We start from the raw sequence: 23,361 nt of genomic DNA, 5'->3' as shown, positions 1-23,361 counted from the left end.
TGCTGCCTCAGTGTATCAGGAGAAATAATCCCCACGATTCACTCTGTCAATCCAAACCGCTGGCCTCATTTTTTATTTGTAGCCTCTTCTCATTCATACTGTGATTCCAAGTCACTGTGAAATTTCTACCTCGGCATATAGGATTTCCTGATAAGTCCTGAATTCTCAAACTTTTCAAGGAAAGGCTAACAGACTACACAATGGTGCCTTTCATCTCTCATTTTAACCTCCTTGGAAGCTCTTACAATAACAAAGCAAAAACTGTCTTATTTATTAGTTTGCTACCTCATCTCCCCCATAGGTGATGCCTACATTCTTCCGCTCTTGCGTTTAGTCTTTACTTGGGAAGGACAACTAAGGAAGAAAGGAATCCTAGGATTAAATGGCAAAATATCTCAACTCAGGAAATCCTTAAAGTCACACAGATCTTGTATCTGCAAAACACCCAACGGACTCGTGGTAATTTTCAGGATATGTCTTGTTGCAGCTTTGCATTTTCAAAATGCAAAATCTACGAATTCATGAATTGCCCAAAAACAGCAATTTAACAAAAATTGGGTCCAATGGCACTGATGGGATATACCGGAGATTAAATCTGCCTTTTAAATATCACAGTGGCATTAACTCAAAAAACACTTTTTCGGAAACGGTTTAGAAAGCATTCCTGGGGTCCCTGAGGGGCTCAGTCGGTTGTACACTTCAGCTCAGGTCATAATCTCACCGTTCCTGAGCTCGAGCCCCATCCTGTCTCCCGACTCTGCCACTCCCCTACTCGACACTCTCAAAAATAAATAACCATTAAAATAAATTTCTAAAGAAAGCACTCCTAAGTGTCGCTTCCGTCCCACGATCCGGCGCTCTTGTGTGGTGGTAACAACCCCTTCAACCACTCACTATGCCTGACCTTCGAGCAGAGTGTCTCCAGGAAGCACCCAACCTCATGCAAGGAAAATGGCGTCAGAAATGGTTACCTTGCACTTACGAAGATTAACAAAACGTGTGCTCGCCCGTAATACTTAATTTTAACAACTTCACTAACATACAACGGAGCACGCCTACAAACGCGTAGGTGTGGGCCGCCATCCAGCCACTAGGCCCACAGCCGCGAGCCCACCACCCTCAGGGCCTGCCTTCTGCGCTGTGGCTGCAACCTGCCGAGCAACGCGAGGATCCCGGGGAAACCGAGCTCCTCCCTCGCTCACCAGGCCCCGACGATCACGTCCTCTTCCTACCCACCCAAACTGGCAAACGGCTTGCACCAGGAGCGCCGGTTCGGCACAGGCTGAGCAACCCAGGCCTCGGAGGTCCGCATCCGGCAACCTCCTGACCGCAGCACCCCAACGCGCCTAGGACCACCTACCTCCACGGCCTCTCGAAAGAAAAGGATGGCCCATCGCACGACCCAGCTAATAGTGGGCCCGAAATCTCGCGAGAACACTTTACGCCACGAGGAACGTGAAAGGTGGGAAGCAGCAAGATGCGGGAGCGCCATTTTGATCGCCGCGAGGGGCGGGGCGATTGGGGTGGGCGGTGCCTGAGCTCCCTAACGCGGAGGAGGCGGGGTTGACAGACGCATTTCTCGGGGTTCAGGAGTCGGCTCGGCTAACTGAATAGGTAAATGGAATAGCCAAGAACTTTTCGGCAAATGGGGTCAACTTTTCGGAGTGGGTGTGAACTGCCAGGAGGCAGCCACTCAGCCTGATCTGTTTCCGGTGTCTCGCATTTGCTGAGCCGCCGTCTGATTTCCTAAAGCCTGGTCAGGGGTGTGTGCGTGGATGTGAGTGTGGTGTCGGCTGTGTTGTTAGATCTACTTCTGTCTTCAGAAATCTCTTCTGTGTGAAACTGTGACAGACCCCTGCCTTGACCGTGACTCAAAATTTGTAACCTTTGTACTGGAAGCCGGTGTTACTCCATTGCACACCCGGTTCCCCTCTCCACCTTTGGACTTGTTTTGTTAGCTCACTCTTTCCCTCCAAACTGAGGGTCAGCCTCCTGGAGCTGGGCAACGTATCGCAAGAGACACCAGCGGTGGATTGTTTTTTTCTTCTGGGTTTTTTACTTCGTTCCCCGAACGGCTACTGAGTGTTAAAACAGTTTCAACTAGTCTAGTTTGGGTGGTTTTTTTCTCTCTCCTAAAGGAGTTACAAAACTTTCAGATCTCTTGTATCATATGATAGACCCGTAAAGTTGCCTAGTCCCGTAGAGTCAGTGTGATCTCAGGATTGAACAGACCTTGAAGGTAAACTGATCTCTTTACACAGTTTCTCTCTACATACTGAAAAATTCCAGGCATAAAAGTCGAATCCCTTAGGTAGGCGGGCATTTCCACAAGTCTATGAACTACTAGGAAACGCCACGACAGGTATGGTCGTGTTACTCGCTGTCATATTTGGGAGCAGCCCTGGCCATGTAATTTGTGAGACTCCGTACAAAATAAAAATACAGGCTCCCTTGTTCAGCAGGGCGAAGCGCCACTAAAGGTACTAAAAAGTAAGCTCTCTCCTTCTGGTATCTCCTTTGGCTTGTCACGGTGTTTCAACTAATAGCATCAACTTTCTATTAATTATAACAGCATGTTAGTATTCACTTGTTAATAGAAATTTGCTATTTAATGTCAAAATAAAAATTTGGGGGCGCCTGGGTGACTCAGTCTGTTAAGCATCGGACTACGGCTCAGGTTATGATCTCCCAGTTGGTGAGTTCAAGCCCCATGCATTGGGCTCTGTTGCTGACGGTTTGGAGCCTGGAGCCTGCTTCAGATTCTGTGTCTCTGTCTCTCTTTCTCTGCCCACCCCCCACCCCTACCCCCATTTGCACTCGGTCTCTCTCTCATAAATAAACATTAAAAAATTTTTATATTTAAATTATTAGCATGTTTTACTTCTATCGTGCAGTGCCAGTTTTATTTATTTTTTTTTTTTAATTTTTTTTTTTCAACGTTTATTTATTTTTGGGACAGAGAGAGACAGAGCATGAACGGGGGAGGGGCAGAGAGAGAGGGAGACACAGAATCTGAAACAGGCTCCAGGCTCTGAGCCATCAGCCCAGAGCCCGACGCGGGGCTCGAACTCCCAGACCGCGAGATCGTGACCTGGCTGAAGTCGGACGCTTAACCGACTGCGCCACCCAGGCGCCCCATAGTGCCAGTTTTAAATACAGATGAAAGAACAGTCAACTCGTATGCAGAATTGCTTAAATTTCACAATATGTATTTTGTAGCTCATACAAACATGTATTTTGTTCTTACCAGAACAGTGGAAACTGCACAAAACTAACACATTTTTTTTTACTTCTTGATGTATGCAACACCAACACTATGCAATCCGGGGACCTTAAGTCTCCCTGAACTCCCACAGATGGTGGGTCCACTAGATTTCTGTGTTCTTGGGGCTTCACAAATGCATGATGGGAGTGAAGTAGCAAGGAATGGTGGTGGTGGACATGCCCGATGCACCTCCGGCCTCTGATCCTGCACGTGCTCCATTGTCCTAGTGGTCCTAAAAGTTCAAATATAAAGTTAAGAATTGCAGGGTGGTGGACAGCAGAGCACTAAACCAAGTGCTGTTCTGAATACATGGCCCTGTGCAATTATACTAGTTGCACACCCGCAAGCCAGCCCTATCCCAGAGACTTATGTGTCTGACACGTTGTAAACGTTCAATAAATAGTTAAGGCTGAAATGGTGCCCACTAGGAAGGCACTCGGAAGACAGATAAGAGAGCCCTAGGCCTATCTTCAAAAAGATCACTGCCTAGCAGGAAGAAACAAAGCAAACAAATGACACCTCTGAGTGCTCTCAAGATGACTCTATGCAAATTCTTCCGTCCGTGAGCTGAGCTGTGTCATTCTATCTCAGGTTAACCTCGGAGTTCTGGCTTTACAGTGGGCTACATTTGATTTTCAATTATTTTTTTTTAATCTTTCTTTTAATAGCTGGGTGATCTCAAATAATACATTCTCTCTGGCCTATTCCTCTTTTGTACAATGAGAAATGTATTATCTCTTCGGAGTGAGAGGTTTTGAGAGAATGTAAAGTGGCATATCGTACGTACCTGTTAATATAGCATGCACTCAATAAAAAGATATCAGCTTGGTTGCTACAGTTGTTCTACCCTGTTAGGCATTGTCTCTGCAGTTCCACTTACCCAACTGCCTTTTATTTATATTCTTTCCATCTCTAGGCCCTACTGCTGGGCCAGTGACTGCCAGCAATGGAATCTGGAGGGTAAAAATCCTGTGCCTCCTTACAGCCCAAAGCTGTCCTCCTAGAGCCACTCTTGAGTTTGTATTAGAACCTTTTTTTTTTTAATGTTTATTTATTTTCAAGAGAGAAACAGAGGATCTGAAGTGGGCTCTGTGTGGAAAGCACAAACCAGGAGATCATTACCTGAGCCAAAGTCGAACGCTTAGCGAAATGAGCCCCCCGCCGGGTGCCCCTGTATTAAAACTTTTCTGGGGTTCCTGGGTGGCTCAGTCAGTTACGCTTTTGACTTCTGCTCAGGTCATGATCGCTCAGTTCGTGAGCTCAAGCCCCACGTCAGGCTCTGTGCTGACAGTCCAGAGCCTGGAGCCTGCTTCAGATTCTGTCCCCCTCTCTCTCTGCCCCTCCCCTGCTCACACTCTGTCTCTTTCTCAAAAATAAACATTAAAAAAAAAACCCTTTTCTAACCCCTTTCTCTCATCACTCCCAACTCCAACCTCCAGCCCTACCTCCCACATAAACACACACACGCTACCGCTGCCTTCTGGGCTGTTGGCTAACCTGAAGTTCTACATTTCCAAACCAGTTATTCAGCTGTAGCCTCCTGGGTTTGGACTTTGTTTCTGTTTTGGTGAGGAAAGAAAAACAAACGAACAAACAAAAAAAAAAACGACAACAAAAAAAAAACCCAGACCTTTTAAAGGTAGCACAAAGTATAAAATCAGGATTATACTTGAATTTAAACTTGTCTTTATTATTCCTACTATAAATAAAAATATCTAGAGTGCTTTTACTTTCCTCATTATAAATATAGTATTGAGCAGATTTTGACATGTTCTTGATTATTACTTGCTGCTTTCTGATAAAACGTAAGATGTTAACATTTGGAAAATCTAGGTGAAGGTATACAGGAATATCTGTGTGTGTTTTCTGTCCATCGGAAATTAATTTCCAGAGAAAAAGTTAAAATGTCTCATTCCTGAACAATTATAAATTGTTCAACTGAAAAACATGCTTGAGATCATTGAAATATGATTATATAGGACTCAGGGCCCATTATCAACAGTTTATATTTTATTTGGGAGACTAGATTATGCATATAATCAAAGGGTTATAAAAGTTGGTATTTGATGAGGTACTTACGTGAACATTAAGTCCTACATGTATGCGCTAGCATGTTTGTTGAGGATATGTTGTTTGAAATCACCACCAAAACCAGAAGCCCAGTTTCTAAGAAACCTGCGAAACTTTGGAAAATTAAAAAAAAAAAAAAAAAAAAAATGGGCGGGGAGAGAGAATTTTTCAAGTGATGTTGAAAGACCACCTTCCACTTACTAAGCAAGCCTGTATCGAGACTGTTCAGGTTAATAATTAATGAGATGTTCCATTAACAATTTTAATGGGAATCTGAATAGTGTTCTTAGAAACACCCTTAAGAATGTTACCAGCATTCTTTGTTGCAGTTGGCCTAGAGCAGGATCCCCTGCCCACCTTACATTATTTTTGCTTGGGTTTTAGGGTTTTTTTTTTCCCTTCATTTTATTTACCTCCCTCTGCTTGCACGCTTCATCACCTCACCTGAACTCTTAAGGTAAGATACTAATCTCTGTGTATATATGTTTCCCTATTGTAAAATATACTTAGCATATATTTTTAAAACATCAAACTATAATCAGGTTAGAATAATTTAACGTTAAAGCTGCTTACCAAGAAAGTATGTTTATTTGTAAGTAAAAGTAATACTTTGAGTTTCAGTAGCTACTCGTTTGCAGAATTTTGCACTTTTCTTAGTAATTTAAAATTTCTTTTGCAAAAGTGGTAGTCTAAGAAACTTGCTTAATTTTTAGCCTATATGTCAAATATAGAAGACACAAATTATCTATGAGAGAATGAATTCCTTGAGCATCTTATACTGTTATCTCTAACCGTTTAAACAGTTATCTATAAGCCTTAAAAACTACTTTTTGCCTCAGGACCTATATTCCTTAGATCAACCATTAGAAAACTACGTGTTAAATTCACATATATGACTAAAGAATCATATGCCTTCTTGGTTTGGCATTTCCTCTTGTCTATTTTAAGTGTTGACTGTTTAAAGAATCAGTATTAAAAAAAGGTTACTTGTGCATTTCTCGCTTGGAATATTAAATACCAGAAGCTGTGATTGCCTTTCTATGAGGATAGAAACCCAAATGCCCTTCTGCCCTTTTTATATAACTGAACTCTTAGTGTTTCTTTCCAGAACAACAGCTGTTCATGCTTCGTTTACGGGGAACTCTTGTGACCATTAACCTCCCATAGCTTTACGTGTACATCCTTGCACCTCAAGAAGAAATGGCTTGCGCTGAGTATTCTTTTCACGTGCCAAGTCTTGAGGAGCTTGTTGGAGGTAAATACAATAGTAACTGAAGGGTTTTTAAATTATTCTAAGGAAAACAATTAAAGATAAAAATATTGTAAGACATAATTTATGTGATAGTATTTTCAATGCAGAGCTCATTTTCCTTTTCGGTGTCTCTTCTGTACTATTTTTATTGAGAAAGTCCGAAATTATGCCCCTCCAAAAAAAAAAAAAAAAGTAAACTCACCACTTGAAGATTCTTGTTAAGGTACCAACTTTACAGAGTGAAAATGAATATAGTAATCCAATACTTAAGTATATGTGATGCCCGAAAAGTCACACCATTTTAGCTTTTTACCAGTTACAATATTCTTTAAGTATAAAATCTGTGGTATATTAATCATGTTCCTAACGTTACTGCTTTTTCCCCTTTTCCTGATAGACTGCCAATGAACTCGCTTAGATTTCTATCTTCTCCTGATAGACTGCCAATGAACTCGCTTAGATTTCTGTATATATTTTTCTGCATTTCCCCTTGTTCAAATAGGAATTTAAGGCAGCTTCGCAAGATGAATCAGGTGGGGTGACAGATAAGAAAAAGAAAGTAAAAATAAGACTATGAAATGAAGCCAGGAATAGTACTAAGCCAAAACTGTATAGCCTGTCAGAAAGCTAACATTTGATTGATGGCCTCTAGCTTGTATTCTGACGGCGAGGATAAAACCTACCCTTACTTTTCAAAGTGCACCCATCCTGACAGTTCATCTGTCTTCCTGATTAAGGTTGAAGTCAAAAAGCGTACTCAGGTTTTGCTTGGTTATGACTCTCTTCTTCTGACCTTCCTAGTTTTTCCTCAGTGGGATGGCAGCTAACAAATCATCTGTATGACTAGTATTCTTTGCCTGTATTTTCTTTCTGTCAGTCTTTCTGCCTTCCCTGTTATGAGAGGACAGCTAGGAATCTTTTCTTTGAGGGTCTTTCTACATCTATCTTCGCTTGTGTGTCTGTGTTTCTATATGTTCTTTCTATATGTACAGGATATTTTCAGTACAAAATAGATTGGAATCTAAGTTTTTTGGCTTGCAATTGATTTTCAATTTTACATAAAGTCCTATAGCAAGAATTTGGTCTCTTTGAAATCGGTAAAAAATAGATTTAACTGTATTTCCACATGCTGAAATATTATAATTTCCATATTGATAAGTCTGCTGTCATTAGTTTAGCTAGGGGAATTTTCCAGGCAATTTGGTTTCTGTTTTCATATGGATAAAAGATCTGGTATGGAATGTCTATGTGGCTAGATTTAGGATGACTTCATGTTTTGGAGAGGTTGATTCTACAAAACTTAAACTAATGGCTGACACTACTATCAGAGAAGTTTTTATGGAAACTTTCCATCCTTAGAAGTACATTGCTCCTAGCATTGTAACTTTGAAATATGTTTCTTTTTTCCCTTTTTGTATTGAGTTACAATATGTCTGCAGTAAAAGGCACTAATCTTAAGTGTACATCTTGATGAATTTTAGCATGCTTACACTCATGTCACTACCACCCAGACTGAGATATAAAATACTTCGGCATTCCAGAAGACTCCTTCAGGTATTTAGCCAGTCACTATCTCTACCCAAAGAGGTAACCACCGTTCTGACTTCTGTCACCTTAGATGAGTTGCCCGATTTTGAAGTATGTGTAAGTGAAGTCCTATAAAGTCTTTTGTGTCTTACTCCTTTTGCTCAACGTTTTCTCTTCAAGTGTCCATGAAGTTGTTACATGTAATTGCTTACTGTCTAACAATTTAAATATAGACATTTCAATAGGTCTTTGGAATTCTGTCTGCAAAAGAAAAGTAGTCCTCACCTTAGTGCAGTGTTTAAATCTCTACAGATCTATAGTGATTTTGATGGGGATTATTTGTGTTTAATTCTGTCTTGTGATTGTGTGTTGGTGTCTAATTATATTAATTAATAAGACCTTGTGATTGTGTGCCTAATGTCTAGTTATATTCATTAGTAAGACCATTTCCTCTTTTTTTTAATGCTTATTTATTTTTGAGAGAGAGAGAAAAAAATGCAAGTGGGGGAAGGGCAAAGAGAGAGGGAGACACAGAATCCGAAGCAGGCTCCAGGCTCCAAGCTGTCAGCACAGAGCCCAATGTGGGGCTCAAACCCAAGAACCGTGAAATCATGACTTGAGCCCAAGTCGGACGCTTAGCCAACTGAGCCACCCAAGCACTCCTCCCTCTCTCTCTCTCTTTTTTTTAAATTAAAGTAAGCCCTGCCCAACATGGGGCTTGAACTCATGACCCCAAGATGAAGAGTCCCTTGCTCTACCAACTGAACCAGGCCCCTCCCCTTGCCCTCTCCCTCCCCCGCCTTTTAATTATACAAATTTAGACTGAGAGCGTGATACCCAAAATGTTGAGGGAAGGTTTGATATATGGTGGCAAATTTTTACCTGATGTTAACCCTTTTCCTTTTCTGTCAGTTCTGCAGAAGGGCCTCAAAGATAACTTTGCTGATGTCCAGGTGTCTGTGGTCGATTGCCCTGATTTGACTAAGGAGCCATTTACCTTTCCTGTAAAAGGTAAACAGTTTTTGCAATTCACTTTTTTCAGTCCCCATCTTCTTCTGAAACTAAAATTATTATGAAGGATTGTCTTAAATTACCTACAAATAAAGGATATTGTCCCAAATTTTAGACTAAATTGTGCTGAATATCTGTGCAGTTTTCTTAAATGGAGCAAATTTCGTTTTATTCCTTTGTGGGAAAATGCTGTTTTATGCACTTATGTTATTTTCACAGGTTATATCATCGATATTCAGTAGGCTAGAATCCTTGATACCACATGAGAGTTTTGTTTTTTAACTGTTGGAGCGACTGTTAAGGAAATGTAAATTTCGCTGTTTATATTTATTTATTCAAGACCAGAAGGAATCTTGAAAGCCTTGTATTTGAGTCATCTGTTAAATTCTTATTTGCCAAACATCCAGCCGATGTTTAAAGTAAGAAGGAAGGGAAAAAATATTGGTTGAGTAAATATAATTTGTATGATAGATAAACACCTATATTTGGTGACTTAATTTTGACAATAATCCTGCAAAGTAAGTGCTCGCCCCAGTCTAGGGATGAGAAGGCTGAAGCTCAGAGAGGCTAGGCAAGATCAACAGTAATCATAATCAGGATTCAAATCCAAGTCTATCTGTTCTGAAAGTCTGACCTTCTCCCATTATATCCTATTGTGATGAGGAATTTGGAGATAAACATTCACACTTCCTCTTTGATTATGTTACTGACATAATTATAATTTTTTGTTAAAAAGTAATTTTACACAGAAGTTCTAGACTCTGCTTCTTTCTCTGCCATGCACAGATTTCATTACCCTAAGGAAGCCAAGTAATATATTTGGGCTTCAGATATATTAAAATGGAGAGATTTGGCTTTCATTTTCTTTCTGGGTCTTTCCAGCTTAAACAGTCTCTGATTTTAAGTATTCTTGTAAATTCTACATGATCTCACGGCTCGTGAGTTCAAGCCCCACGTCGGGCTCTGTGCTGACAGCTCAGAGCCTGGAGCCTGCTTCATATTTCATATTCTGGGTACCCCCCCCCCACCCCCACCCCTCTCTGCCCTCTCCCACTCATGCAGTCTCTCTCTGTGTCTCAAAATAAATAAATAAACAAACAAACAAGCAAGCATTAAGTATACTTGTAAATTCTGGAAGTTTTGTGTACCAGAGGTAATATATTCTCCCCACTAAATAAGTAGTCAATGGAAGTAAAATTAAAAAATCAGAAAACACAGAAGAGTACAAGGAAAAGGAAAAATGATTCATCTTAATTCTGTCATCCAAAGAGGTTTCTAGATGATAACTTGTAAGCCTTTAAATTGCAACACTAAGGAAGCTAGATATGTACGTTTATATGTATCTTATCTTTTACAAGTGTTAGGTACTTTCTACCTGGTCTGACTGAAGTCACCAATGACTTTGATATGTTTACTAGTATTATTTGGTTTCTCACATATTTCATAGTATTCGGCCATGGCTGCCTGACATTCTGTCTCCCCTTAGTTCTCTCTCCTTTTTCCTTGATTCTTTTGCCTTCTCTTCCTTGGTACCTTTCCGACTTCCATGATGTTCTTTCTTCCTCATTTTTCCTAGCTCCTTTCTCTTTCTGGCAGGCTCTTAAAAATCCTGACATTTTCTGGAATTCTTTCCTCAACCTCTTCTTATTCTGTACAGTCTCTCTGCATTTTTCCATTTACTCCTGTGATTTTAAATTTCTGTGTGGATACAAGAACTTGAAATCTGCACATCTCACCTAGGTAGGTCTGTCTTTTTCTTGGCTATAGATGAGTAATTCCAGCTGTCCACAGGACATCTCCACCTATATATGCTAAGGACAACTTGAGGTCAGCATGTCTAAAATTTAGCTCAATCCTTCACCATAGTTGTCTATTCTCCCTTGTCCTCTTTCTTAATCTACTCTTCTCCATCTCTACAGTCCCCATTTTTAGCACATTACTTGTCTTTTCCCAGGACTACTAAAATAGTCCTCTAATGGTTTCTTTAAATTTCAGTATTACTATCACTTATGAGAAAGACTCTTATCCATGAGTAATTTCTGCTGATCCCATGGAAGAAATTTCTAAAATCCCTATTTATAAATGGGATGTATAAAAATCCTGTACATCTTCCTTCTGCATAGCTAAAGAAATAGCGACGTATGTGTATACTTTATTTTGGGATATTGTTAGTATAAAACTGACAAGACTGCTTTTTTTCAAACAAAAAGTAATTATTTTCTACTTTACATTAAAAAAAAAGGTGCCTTTCCCAAGTTGTGTCTAGCTGTACCTGTGATGTTAATTAAAAGTGTCAGTAAAAAAAAAAAAAAAAAGTGTGAGTAGAAAGTTCCCAACGTCTGAAGTTATCTCTAATTACTTGCATTTCTATAAAACAACCTTGGGAATAAACAACTTTGACAAGAGGATCTCCCAATATGGATTTGTTTAATTTTTTTTTTTTAATGTTTATTTATTTTTGACCCAGAGAGAGAGAGCATGAGTGGGGGACTGAGCCACCCAGGTGCCCCACCCGATATGGGTTTCTTAAAGAACTAATATTCTACTGGAGCAAAATACGTTATACTAAAGTACAATTTTAACCAACTCCTTCTCTACCAAAAGCACAGATTTTTTTTCAGTTTTTTTAATGTTTATTTATATTTGAGAGAGAGACAGAGACAGAGTACAAGAGGGGGAAGGGCAGAGAGAGGGAGACAGAATCCGAAGCAGGCTCCAGACTCTGAGCCACAAGCTGTCAGCACAGAGCCCGACGCAGGGCTCGATGTCACCAGCAGTGAGATCATGACCTGAGCCAAAGTCAGATGCTTAACCGACTGAGCCACCCAGGTGCCCCCAAAGCACAGATTTTTAAAGGAATAGGTCATGACAGACTGATTGTAGAATTCTCATCCTATCTGAACTTCGGCTTCAATTCTAGCCCTTGCTCTATTAGCAACTTTCCGTTGCCTTTATGCTTGATAATGACAGTATTAGATGTATTAAGTAGTTAGAATAGGATAGGGATCATAGCTATTTCTGTCTTTCAATCCCTACTATTTGTAAAACTATAAGAATGGAAGAGTTAGGTACCCTTTAAATAATAAATAAGTTAGTGCCTTTTGGCATTTTATACTTAAGTTAGAGGTTTGCCTATTTTTTTTTTTAACGTTTATTTATTTTTGAGACAGAGAGAGACAGAGCATGAATGGGGGAGGGTCAGAGAGAGAGGGAGACACAGAATCTGAAACAGGCTCCGAGCTGTCAGCACAGAGCCTGATGCGGGGCTCGAACTCACGGACCGCGAGATCATGACCTGAGCCGAAGTCGGACGCTTAACCGACTGAGCCACCCAGGCGCCCTGAGGTTTGCCTATTTTTAAAGTTACTTTTTTTTTTTAGGCATCTGTGGGAAAACTAGAATTGCAGAAGTAGGAGGTGTGCCTTACTTATTGCCTCTTGCAAATAAAGAAAAAGTAAGTGTACTTTTACTCTTCACATTCACATGAAGATTATTAGAAGTTGAGCTGATTCCTCTTTTTGTTATTAGAAGACCCATTGACCAATGTGGCATGGAAGTGTTAATGGACTCAGTGAAAAAAAGTACAGATTTGTATAAGTTGTGATTTAAATAATATTTTTTCTTCTTGTATATAGGTTTTTGATGTAAATAAGATTGCAAAAGACATTAAGCTTCCTGGAGCTTTTATTCTTGGAGCAGGAGCAGGCCCATTTCAGACTGTTGGGTTCAACTGTGAGGTCAGCATACATATAATTATTTTACTTTATTTTATTATTATTTTTTAAATTGTTTTATTATTTTATTAATTTTATTGATTTGACGTTTAGTCTACCTATTTTTCTTTTATTGCCCTACCTGAAAGTCTGCTTTCTGAATGAATTGGTATCCTCTTTCTTTATAGATTTGATATTGTTTGGTACCGATTTGGACTATAGCCTATGCTCCACTATAATGGAGCACCAGCCCCTAATTTCAGATTTTCTAGGGTATGCACTCCGTGTTAGATGAGTCTAACATCCTAATGTGGTCTGCTGAGGTCCCTGGATTGTGCAAGATTTTAATCCTTTATCCATCAGAGAATTTCTGCCTTCACTGTAAATCTTTCCTTTTGATATGAAAGCAGCTTTTGATGAGAAGATGAATGGAGTATTTAATGATCTCATCAATTCCCTCTTTCAGACTAAATAGCAAGGACCTACCCCAATGGTATAATGATTATTTACAAAAGATACTATCGATTCCTGTGTGTGTTAGTATATTTACAACATAAAAACACCACGGTCTCTTCCCATCTCTGGACCAGAGAAGTAAAAGACCTCTTAAATCTGCCCATTCCCTCATCTCTTCAGATGTGACCATTACTCGATAGGCATACAAGGTTCTTTTGTAGAAAGAGTAATATAATTTACCTAGTGTTCAAGATAGAAAAAAAGTCTAAAATTTAAAGCCCAGTTTACAAGGTTTTTGAAACACTGTAAGAAATACTAGACATTTTATAAAATGTTTTTTCAACTTTTTGATGTTTGTAAATCTTCAACATTTTGAATCTAAAATTAAATATTTCATACTTCATGTTTTCTTAATAGGTCCTGAAATAAAATATCTTAAGTCAAGGATCCTCAAGATATTCTCTTCGGATATTGATGCCAGGATTGACTAATTTACTTTTCTTATTTACATTTCTTTTCAGTTTATGCCAATTATTCAAACAGAAAGTGAACACAAATCTCCAGTAAATGGAAGTTACTTTGCCCATGTTAACCCGGCAGATGGAGGGTGCCTGCTCGAGAAATACAGTGAGAAATATCACGATTTTGGGTGTGCATTACTGGCTAATCTTTTTGCCAGTGAGGGCCAACCTGGAAAGGTGATTTTTTGTTCACAAAAACATAGTATTCTCCAGAAGTTCTCAGATAGCTAAAAATTTGAACTTTAACAAGTACGGTTTTCTTAAAAGTCAAAACCAGCTGAGCCAAATTTTATTAGAGATTCAGAGAGTACTACAAGTAAGGTGAAAGTCTTATTTAAAACTGAGGTGAAGAATACTTAGTAAGCAATACCTTGTTTTCTGAGGAATAAAAGGTAATGCTATTCATGTGCGGAGTGAGTCAAATAGATGAACCACGCAGCTGAAATAGACAGATACTACCTACCTGCAGTTACTATGTAGGTAATTTGTTCATTGCTGATTGATCAGAGGTTGGTTGAGCTAGACAGAAATTGTGGTAGCAAAATATTACATCAAGAAAGAGGTAAAAAAAATTAATGCCTCACCTCGTATTTACTTCCTGTTAGAACACGAAAAGATCATTTCAATGTTAGCAGTTGTGGGAACTCTCAGATTTTTAAATAGAGGGAGCTACTTCGGCTACTTTGAGAAGCCAGGTAGTGAAGTAAAAAGACCTAATTAAGTGGAGGTAACACAAGTCCAGAATTTTAAGGGAAAGGAAAAGATGTAATCACTTTCTCCTCCCTTCTGAACTACCAGAGGTTAACCCCTTTGAGCCAGGAATTCTCAACCTTTTGCCGCCTTGACATGTAAATGATAAGAATCTCTAGAGCTCAGTAGAAGACTTCGCTATAACTCTCTCTGTCCAAGAAAACATGAATAAGACTTATTAGAGTAAATGATAACTCATCATACACACACACACACACACACACGCACGCACGCACGCACACTATGTATTATTGATCAAGACAGGATTGAGATATCTCACTCAACTCCTATGTGTGTGCTCCAAGCAAACAAGTGACTGCTTAATGGCATTAGATTATATGTTTCATTTTGATAGTTATTCACATAAAATTGTGCAGCTTAGAGCAATGGAATGCATATTTATGTCCTCTCTAGGTCATTGAGGTGAAAGCCAAAAGAAGAACTGGAAAACTTAACTTTGTGACTTGTATGAGACAGACTCTTGAAAAACATTATGGAGATAAGCCTGTAGGGATGGGAGGTACTTTCGTAATTCAGAAGGGAAAAGTGAAGACTCACATAATGGTAAGAGTCTTTGTGTACATGTGTATATGAGTATTATGTACGTGCACATACTTAAGATCTTGAGATTTTTTAATATACATTGAGAATTCTACCCTTAAAACACCCTGAATGCTTTTACTATGATTGTATTAATTTTACTTATTTATTTATTTATTTATTTAATCCTTTAAGTTTATTTTATTTTGAGAGAAAGAGAGAGCAGGGGAGGGGCAGAGAGAGAGAGGGAGAATTGAGAATCCCAAGCCAGCTCCACTCTCAGTGCAGAGCCCGACACAGGGCTCGATCTCGCAAACCATGAAATTATGACCTGAGTGAAAATCAACAGTTGGACACTTACCTGACTGAGCCACCCAGGTGCCCCATGTATTACTTTAAAACTTAAATGACAAACAATACTGTAAATCATACTGTAAGATAATGTCTAACTAGAGTCCTTTCTTTATGTTAATATATTGGAACTTTGTGTTTTTAAGATGTAGATAGACATGAGTATAAGCCTTAGAAATAGATTATCAATTTTTTTTGGATTATCATTTTTATTGCCAGAATCCCAAACTGCATATGTTGACTTTGCTATCTAGATGGTTGTGGTTTTGGGAAAAGGAGTCATTATGAAAATTATAATCTTATGGGCTAATTATATAAGTTTATAAGACAATAAGGATGGAATACCGTATGAAGCAAGACCCAGGGCATTTTTTTTTTAATTTTTATTTTTTTTAATGTTTATTCTTGAGAGAGAGAGCGCACATGCACACGCACATGAATGGGGGAGGGGCAGAGAGAGAGGGAGACACAGAATCTGAAGCAGGCCCCAGGCTCTGAGCTGTCAGCACAGGGCCCAATGTGGGGCTCGAACCCACAAACCATGAGATTATGACCCGAGCTGAAGTCAGACGCTTAACCAACTGAGCCACACAGGCACCCCAAGGTTTTAAAATAATGTTTTGTAGGTGAATGAATGAATCAAGTGTAAAAGTAATTACAACTTAATTTCCTTTTCATTCTGTCACTAAACTCATCAAAAATGTTTGGTTTTAATGTTTTTTATCCCGATAATTTTAAATGGCAAGTCAGCTGATTTTGCAAAGAAAGACACAACATTTACGAAACTACTTAATTTTCCAAATTGTTAAAAACAGAATTGTAGATAAATCTAATTGCAAATACCAAATAATTACAGGCATTTTTAAAACTCAAGTACACAATACTTTATTATTAACTATGGGCATATCTCATTTTATTGTGTTTCACATTATTGCATTCGCAAATACTGCATTTTTCATACATGAGTTTGTGGCAGCACTGCATCAAGCAAGTCTTTTGACACCAAATTTCCAGCAGCATTTGCTCACTTCCCCTCTCTGTGTCACATTTCGGTAATTCTCGCAATATTGCAAACTTTTTCATTGTTCTTATTATATTTGTTATGGCAGTCCGTCATCAGTGATCTTTGAAGTAATGATTGAACTTGCTTTGGGGTGCTACAAACGGCACCCATGTAAGATGGTCACCTTAATAAATGTTGGTCTGTTTTGACTTTTCCACCAACCAGCCCTGTGTCTCTCCCTCTCCTCAGGCCTCCCTATTCCCTGAGACACAACAATATCAGATTTAGGCCAGTTACTAACCCTACAGTGGCCTCTCAGTGTTCAAGTGAAAGGAAGAATCACACGTCTCTCACTTTACATTAAAAGCTAGACATGATTAAGCTTAGTGAGGCAGGCATGTCAAAAGCGAAGGGAGACCAAAAGCTGGACCTCCCATCCAAATAGCCAAGGTGTGAACGTAAAGGAAGAGTCCTTGATGGAAAATTAGAAGTGTTACTCCAGTGAATCCACAACTGGTAAGAAAGCAAAAATAGCCTTGTTGCTGATATGGAGAAAGTTTTAGTGGTCTGGATGGAAGATCAGACAAGCCCTAACATTCCCTTAAGCCAAAGCCTAATCCAGAGCAAAGCCCTTCTTCAATTCTATGAAGGCCGAAACGGGTGAGGGAGCTGCAGAAGAAAAGTTCGAAACTAGCAGAGGTTGGTTCATGAGGTTTAAGAAAAGAAGCCATCTCCATAACATAGCAATGCAAGGTGAAGCAGCAAATGCTGATGTAGAAGCTGCAGCAAGTTATCCTCCAGAGATCTAGCTAAGGTAATTAATGAAGGTGGCTACACGAAACAACAGATTTTCAAGGTAGACAAAACAGCCTTCTATTGGAAGAAGATACCGTCTAGGACTTTCATACCTATAGAGAAGTCAATGCTTTGCTTCAAAGCTGCAAAGGACAGGCTGACTCTTCTGTTAAGGGCTAATGCAGCTGGTGGCTTTAAGTTGAAGCCAGTGCTCATTTACCATCCTGAAAATCCTAGAGTCCTTACGAATTATGCTAAATCTACTCTGCCTGTGCTCTATCAATGGAACAGCAGAGCCCAGACGATAGCACAACCGTTTACAAAATGGGTTACTGAATATTTTTAGCATGCTTTTGACAGCAACTGCTCAGAAAAGCATATTCCTTGCAAAATATTACTGCTCATTGACAATGCACCTGGTCACCCAAGAGGTCTGATGGAGATGTACAATGAGATTCATGCTTTCATGCCTGCTAACATCGCATCCATTCTGCAACCCATGGATCAAGGAGTAATTTCAGCTTTCAAGTTTTATTATATGAGAAATACATTTCAGGGGCACCTGGGTGGCTCAGTCGCTTAACCATCTGACTTTGACTCAGGTCATGATCTCATGGTTCGTGTGTTCAAGCCCCATGTCATGCTCTGTGCTGACAGCTCGGAGCCTGGAGTCTGCTTTGGGTTCTCTGTCTTCCTCTCTCTCTGCCTCTCCCCTGCAGGCACTCTGTCTCTCTCTTAGAAATAAATAAACATTAAAAAATTAAAAACAATACATTTCATAAGATTATAGCTTCCATAGACGTATGACAGCTCAGGGCAGAGTCAGTTGAAAACCTAGAAAGGATTCACCATTCTAGATACTACTAAGAACATTTGTGATTCATGAGAAGAGGTCAAAATGTCAGCATAAATAGGAGTTTGGAAGAAGTTGATTACAATTCCCATAGATGACTTCGAGGGGTTCAAGACGTAAGTGGAGGAAGTAACTGCAGAAGTGGTAGAAACAGCAAGAGAACTAGAAGTGGAGCCTGAAGGTGGGGCTAAATTACTGCAATCTCATGATCAAACTTGAACAGATGAGGAGTTGCTTCTTAGGGATGAACAAAAAAAGTGGCTTCTTGAGATGGAATCTGCTGGTGAAGATGCTGTGAAGATTGTTGAAATGACAACAAGGGACTTAGAACATTACATGAACTAAGTTGCTGAAGCAGCTGGAGGGTTTGAGAGGATTGACTCCAATTTTGAAAGTTCTGTGGGTAAAATGCTACAGAACAGCACTGTTCACCACTGTAGCACCCTGATCACTCAACCTGAGCCATCAACACGGAGGCAAGACCCGCCACCAGCAAAAAGTTTATGCCTTGAAAAAACAAGTTTATGACTTGCTGATAGCTCAAATGATTGTCAGCGTTTTTTGGCAATAAAGTATTTTTAAATTTAGGTATGTACATTTTTTAAGATATAATGCACACTTGATAGACCACAGTATAATGCAAACATCACTTTTACATGCAATGGGAAACTAAAAAATTCATTTGACTTGCCCCTATTTTATTGCAGTGGTCTGGAACTAAACCCACAACATCTCCAAGGTATGCCTGTAGTTAACCATAAGGTGCATTATATCTCTAAAACTTACCCATCTTGTAACTGAAAAATGTTTGTACCCTTTGACCTTCACCTCATTTTCCCCATTCCCCAGCTCCTGGCAACCACCACTTTATGTGTCTGTTTCTCTAAATTGGACTCTTTAGATTCCAGTAAGTGATACCATGCAATATTTGTGTGTGGCCTATTTCATTTTAGCATAATGTCCTCCAAGTTCATCCATGTTGTTACAAATTGCAGGATTTCCTTCCTTCCTAAGCCTGGATAACATTCCTTGTATGTGTGTGTGTATACATATGTCATAATTTTACATATTTACACACACATATATATAATCAAATCACACATTTATATATACACACACACACACACACAACAGTTTCTTTATCCATTCATCCATTGATAGACCCAGAAGTGGGATTACTGGATCATATGGTTCTATTTTTTGAGGAACCTTCATACTGTTTTCCATAATGATTGCACTGGTTTACATACCTACTAACAGCATACAAGTGTCCCTTTTTCTCCACATCCTTGTCAACACTTGTTATCCCTTGCTTTTTTGATAGCAACCATCCTCACAGGAATGAGGTGATATCTCATGGTTTTGACTTGCATTTCCCTTCCCTGATGATATTGAGCACTTTTTCTTATACCTGCTGGCCATTTGTATGTCTTGTTTGGAGAAACGTCTAATTTAGTTCCTTTGCCCATTTTTTAAGTTGGTTGTTTTTTGATATTGAGTTGTAGGAGTTCCTTGTATATTGTGGATATTAACCCCTTATTGGATAAATATTTTTTCCCATTCCATAGATTGCCTTTTCATTTTGTGGCTTGTTTCCTTTACAGTGCAGACGTTTGTAATTTGACATAGTCCCACTTATCATTCCTTTTGTTGCCTGTAGTTTTTATGTCATATGCAAGAAATTATGGTGAAAATCCCACGTTCTGAAACTTTTCCCTTAAATTTTCTTCTAAGTTTTATATTTTAGCTCTTACAGCTAGGTCTTTGATCCATTTTGAGTTCTTTTTTTGTACATGTATAAATTAAGGGGCCGACTTCACTCTTTTGCACATGAATATCCAGTTTTCCCAGCACCATTTTTTGAAAAGATAGTCCATTTTCCATTAAGTGGTTTTGACACCCTTATTGAAAATTATTTGACCATATATGCAAGGGTTTATTTCTGGGATCTCTGTGCTATTCCGCTGATTTGTATGTCTGCCTTTATGCCAATGTTACACCGTTTTGATTACTTGCAGTAAGTTTGATATCAGGATGTGCTAGGCCTCCAACTTTTCTCTTTTCCCCGAAGATTGGTTTGGCTCTTCAGGGTCCCTTGAGATTCCACATGACTTTTACGATGGATTCTTCTATTTCAGCAGAAAACTTTATTGGGATTTTAATAGGGGTGGCATTAAATCTTTAGATTGCTTTTGGTAGTATTAACATCTTAACAATATTGTTCGATTCATGAACACAGGATATTTCTCCATTTATTGGAGTCTTTTTAAATTTCTTTTATTTTTTAAATGCTTTATTTTTGAGAGAGAGAGAGAGAGAGAGAGAGACAGAGAGACAGAGAGACAGAGAGACAGAGTGCCAGCAGGGGAGGGACAGAGAGACAGGGAGACACAGAATCCGAAGCAGGCTCCAGGCTCTGAGCTGTCAGCACCGAGCCCAATGCAGGGCTCAAACGAACCTTGAGATCATGAGCCATAGTCGGATGCTTAACCGTTGAGCCACCCAGGTGCCCCCTTGGGGTCTTCCCAAATTTCTTTTAGCAGTGCTTTGTAGTACAAGTTTTTGTTTGTTTTGTTTTTGCTTCCTTGAATAAGTTTATTTTATTCGTTTTGATGCTTCTACCAACTTCTAATGCCTTGTTCCCCACCCACACACCCCTCGATGTACTGGTAGCAGTAATGAGATTTAAAATTAGGACGAGGATATATTTCCAGGAAAACTGAGAAGCTATGAAAAATAAAAAGATAGTAGGCTCATTCTTTCATTTATTCATTCATGCATTTTAGCTTATACACTTGATTGGTGATCCTTTTGAAAACTATGGTATGTAACTTGTTTTGATTCTAAAAATAGTCAAATGTATAAGAAGGCTTAAATTTCTAATGTAATGAAGTTAGATACAATTTACATTTTAATTATCAATAATATTCTATATATTTAGCATGATCTTTTATTGTAGCCCACAGAATTTTCTTCCTGCCCTTTGAACTCTGATGAGGAGGTGAATAAATGGTTGCACTTTTATGAGATGAAAGCTCCTTTGGTTTGTCTGCCAGTTTTTGTCTCCAGAGACCCAGTAAGTTTATGTCTGTCTTTTATATTGCAGTATAATACAGTGATTATGCTTAGGTTTTAGGATATTCTTTTAAAATTAGGCACTTTCTGAGTTGTCATTTAAGAACTAGGATAGTCTCCAGAATTATCTTGAAAGATGAGGGAGCAGGTAGCTAACGCCCCTATGAGTTAGTTAGGCAGGGAAGATTTTACCTTCGAGCAAATCAAGGCACAGATATTTTACATGATACCCAAAGTCATGTTATTAAATAGTAGAATCAAGACCAGGATTCGGGTCTCCTATCACCTTATTTGTTGCTCATCATACCATTCCTTATATTCTAACACTAGACACTAGAAAAAGATATGAGAGAGACCAATTCAGAGAAAGTAGCTACCACAATACTGACTTTTGATCCAGCGGTTACGTGTCTAGGAATGTATCCTTAAATATATGTGTAAGTATTTAAAATTATTAGTTAAAAGGTTATTCATAATAGCATTACTATAATAGCAGCATTGGACATAATCTAAATGTTAGTTGAGAATTGGTGGAATCGGTATGTGTGTACAATAGAATGCCATGTAGGTGTAAAAGAAAGCAGAAGCTCTTTTATGATCTAATATACTAAGAGCTCAAGCTATATTTTTAAATGAAGAAAAGCAATACTCATCACAGTATGTACAGAGTGAAAATTTGAGTAAAAATTACAAAAGTTAATATTTCTGGAAGGGTATATAAGAAACTCCTTACACCGGGTGCCTGCAAGGAAAGGAAGGAAGAAGGAAGTAGTAAAGGCAGAAGATGGAAAGACACACTTTATGGAATATATCCTTTTTCACTCTTTGAATTTTGAATTAAGTATATATATTGCTTACTTAAAAAATAAAATAAAAACTATTATAACAAATAAAAAGGTCTCCCTCCCCCTTAAACAATTCCTATCCAGGATAATTTAAATACTGACAGATAGCTTGTCTGTTGTCCTAGGGGTTTGATTTGCGATTGGAGCACACCCATTGTTTCAGTCATCATGGAGAAGGTGGACACTACCATTATGACACTACCCCAGACACAGTGGAATATCTTGGATACTTCTTGCCTGCAGAGTTTCTGTATCGCATTGATCAACCAAAAGAGACCCATTCCATTGGGCGAGATTAAATCAAATGAAAAAGACATAATTAAGGTTAAGTAATCAACTCATTGATTGATACTAATATAAAATCCAATAGCAATGATCTCACGACTTAAATCCCATTGTTTTGGCCATTAACTGAAAGGTATGTTGACCTCTGTACTCTGTATTATCTGATATATCTTAGAGATTATTGGGCACAAACATACATAATGAAAATGTTCATTTTTTTATTCTTTATTCACAGCAAAATCAGTCTTATGTTTATACCTTAAATATAACATGATCAGGAATCACGTGATTATACCTACTATCTACTGGTAATAACTTATATTTGTATAACATTATTAAATTTTTCAAAATACTCTCACAAGTCCTAAGTGGATGTTTCTGGGTATTAGAAAAATCAGTGTTGCAAATGCTGATAGTTATTGAATCTATAGTATTAAATTTTAAAAATCCATTTCAGAAATCAGAGTATACTTTTTTATTTTTGTGGAATAAGGTGGGCAGAGGAAGCAAGTTTCCCCGTTTTGGTGGGGTTGAGCCATACTCAGGAGTTCGCAATTTGACTTTCACAAACATTGGCAACTAGGTGGTTAGCCATGATGCCTCCTTTGTTTGGGTTGCCAGTTGGAAGCAGTTTGTATCTTGTTGGCTATTTGCCAGAAGGAAAGGGAAAAGAAACATCCAAATACAACACTGAAGTGGGTATACTTTAATTTATAAGTGAGGCTGTTGGTACACATGACACTGTCCTTTGTGAAATAAAAAATTCTACTCTTTTACTGATTGAAATTGTTGACATTATCCTCAGTATTCTTCTTTAATAATCATTAGCCAGAAATCAACTGTCTAATCGTAATCTTGCTAATGCTAAGCATGTGCAGATTTAGGAGCTCTTTAATGGCAAACACATACTAAATCTTCAAAAAATATTTTTTGACTGTCTTCTTTGGATGTTACCTATAACCTGTCCTGTGAGTAGAAATTTGTAAATGTTATTTTTACAAGAAGCACTAGTTTGAAGCAAAAAATGAATAAAAAGTTTATATTCACAA

The 23,361-nt window shown here is 38.6% G+C and overlaps 2 protein-coding genes across 33 annotated transcripts in view; one reads left to right on the top strand and one right to left on the bottom strand.

The window, feature by feature from the left end:
- Positions 1–1,499, bottom strand: part of TAF1D (TATA-box binding protein associated factor, RNA polymerase I subunit D) — an 11,083-nt gene extending 9,584 nt beyond the window's left edge. For 28 of the 29 annotated variants that reach the window (XR_007156268.1, XR_007156272.1, XR_007156269.1 and 25 more), the window contains exon 1: positions 1,361–1,499. The gene's annotated coding sequence lies outside the window, so the exon portion shown is untranslated. Of the gene's footprint in view, positions 1–971; positions 1,112–1,360 lie in introns of those variants that run through there. The other variant, XR_007156261.1, reaches the window with a different exon arrangement.
- On the top strand, positions 1,356–23,361 carry CD1H11orf54 (chromosome D1 C11orf54 homolog). Of its 4 annotated transcripts, none has more exons than XM_047878025.1 (10): positions 1,532–1,614; positions 5,720–5,792; positions 6,444–6,590; positions 9,027–9,125; positions 12,506–12,579; positions 12,761–12,862; positions 13,816–13,992; positions 14,980–15,129; positions 21,067–21,183; positions 22,153–23,361. In XM_047878025.1, exons 3-10 carry the CDS (start codon positions 6,536–6,538, stop codon positions 22,324–22,326), a joined length of 948 nt encoding a protein of 315 aa, XP_047733981.1. In that variant the 5' UTR covers positions 1,532–1,614; positions 5,720–5,792; positions 6,444–6,535; the 3' UTR covers positions 22,327–23,361. The 4 variants fall into 4 exon arrangements, with proteins under 4 accessions (XP_047733983.1, XP_047733981.1, XP_047733982.1 ...); XM_047878028.1 differs by lacking the exon at positions 5,720–5,792 and adding an exon at positions 2,460–2,480 and having other exon boundaries at positions 1,574–1,614; XM_047878027.1 differs by lacking the exons at positions 1,532–1,614; positions 5,720–5,792 and adding an exon at positions 1,356–1,462.

This window comes from Prionailurus viverrinus, chromosome D1, assembly GCF_022837055.1.
Source record: "Prionailurus viverrinus isolate Anna chromosome D1, UM_Priviv_1.0, whole genome shotgun sequence".
NCBI lineage: Eukaryota > Metazoa > Chordata > Mammalia > Carnivora > Felidae > Prionailurus > Prionailurus viverrinus.
This window is presented reverse-complemented; position numbering and strand designations above follow the sequence as displayed.

Bases quoted from the DNA above. Each gene is read 5' to 3' on its own strand.
- CD1H11orf54 (XM_047878027.1), top strand. From the start codon at position 6,536: ATGGCTTGCGCTGAGTATTCTTTTCACGTGCCAAGTCTTGAGGAGCTT. The intron at 12,863-13,815 runs GTCAGCATACAT...ATTTCTTTTCAG, and splicing joins CTGTTGGGTTCAACTGTGAG to TTTATGCCAATTATTCAAAC. The intron at 13,993-14,979 runs GTGATTTTTTGT...TGTCCTCTCTAG, and splicing joins GTGAGGGCCAACCTGGAAAG to GTCATTGAGGTGAAAGCCAA.